General features: G+C 27.7%; 1 protein-coding gene across 5 annotated transcripts in view; it reads left to right on the plus strand.

The window, feature by feature from the left end:
* LOC102671727 (lutropin-choriogonadotropic hormone receptor) overlaps nucleotides 1–1,580 on the plus strand; it is a 19,117-nt gene that overhangs the window by 12,707 nt on the left and 4,830 nt on the right. For 3 of the 5 annotated variants that reach the window (XM_006623237.2, XM_006623236.2, XM_006623238.2), the window contains exons 4-7: nucleotides 241–309; nucleotides 850–993; nucleotides 1,184–1,324; nucleotides 1,412–1,477. In XM_006623237.2, the coding sequence (XP_006623300.1) occupies nucleotides 241–309; nucleotides 850–993; nucleotides 1,184–1,324; nucleotides 1,412–1,477 (420 nt within the window). Of the gene's footprint in view, nucleotides 1–143; nucleotides 336–849; nucleotides 994–1,183; nucleotides 1,325–1,411; nucleotides 1,478–1,580 lie in introns of those variants that run through there. The other 2 variants (XM_031514029.1, XM_006623239.2) reach the window with 2 other exon arrangements.

Below are 1,580 nucleotides of genomic sequence, written 5' to 3' on the forward strand. Positions count from 1 at the left end.
AGAAAAGAAAAAGAAAGAGAATCTATATTACTTTGTTTATATAACAAATGTATAAAATATTAAAAAAGAAAAAAAAATTAATTAATTTCATTCAGTTAATCAATAAAGAAATTAAGGGGAAAAAAGTGATAATAAAAACATAAAAAGAAAAGGCGGACAATTCGTTATAAGTGAAAGAAGATAAAATGGGATCGTGGCCGCGATTTTTAAAAAAATTATAATTCTCTGTCTGCTTTGTAGGGAGCTCGATGACAATTATTTAACAAAAATTCCAACCGCGATCGTAAAGCTCTCTGGCCTTGAAGACCTGTAAGTGTGCATCGATTAAGTAAAATGTAATTTGACAACTTTTTTTTACATTCTATGAATACTATTTCCTTATCGAGCTGCGTTTTACATTCATGGCCGATTAGAAAATTTAATATTCATATGGCGATATCTCGATCAAAATATCGAGAAGAATTTTCTAATATACGATAAAAAATTATTTGTCTGTTAAATCATTATCACTCTAGAGAATATTTTTCGAATCACGAAAATGAAAATTGTGATCTTTAAAGAAAAGAAAAATTTTCGTTTAAGAAAGATAAATATTCAAAATTTATAGTTTATCACAGAGTGATCATGATTACTTAAATTTTATAAAACACTAATTTTTTTTTTTTTTTTATATCTTTTGACATAAGTGATAACAAATGCAAAAAAAGAAAAAGGAAACTTATTAAAAATTAGAATCGCGAAAGAGAGATCGATCGATCGATCGATGCTCCGCTCCTTTTGTTTTTCGTTTTCACCAAAACGAAGGAAACCAAGAAAGTCGTATTCGTGTATGCTTTATCGGTTCCGTAGGTCGCTGTCGAACAACCGGATCGAAACTTTGGAGGAGCATGTTTTTCGACGTGTCAGTAATCTATTGTCGCTTGACCTACGCGGAAATCCTATCAAAGAAATACACGGGAACACTTTTCATAATCTATGCAAGCTTCGTAAACTGTGAGTATAGATTATTCGATAAGCGATTTATCAACTGTCAGATAGATAGATAAATCTTTACGTAATGTATGGATGATGGTTTGTACTTTCTATTTAAAATGGAAAATATCTTGGAATTAAATTATCGCAATCAACATTGTATATGCATGTTTAAAGAAAATGACGAAAATATTTTTTTTTTTTTTTTTAGGATCCTGTCGAATCTAAAAGAACTACAGATATTTCCTAATTTGAATGGGACAAAATCATTGGAAGTATTGAGATTAGATCGCGCACAAGTGACGAATGTTCCAAAAAATTTATGCGAGCAATGTCCAAAATTGAAAAGTTTGTAAGTAGTTCAATTTTTGTATCCCGATAATTCATTAACATTTGATATAGAATCATGTTTTATTAATTATTATTAATTAATTTTTAGTGATATGAAATCAAATTTTCTAACAGAGGTGCCAAATTTACGAAATTGCAGCGAGTTACGAGTTTTGTAAGTATTTCTCTTAAAAACAATATAATATAAATTTTATAAATATTATAGTTCATATATTATATATTATATAATTTCATATATTATATATATTATATTATAT

The sequence above is a fragment of the Apis dorsata genome, unplaced genomic scaffold (genome assembly GCF_000469605.1).
Source record: "Apis dorsata unplaced genomic scaffold, Apis dorsata 1.3 scaffold_859, whole genome shotgun sequence".
NCBI classification, from domain to species: Eukaryota; Metazoa; Arthropoda; class Insecta; order Hymenoptera; family Apidae; genus Apis; species Apis dorsata.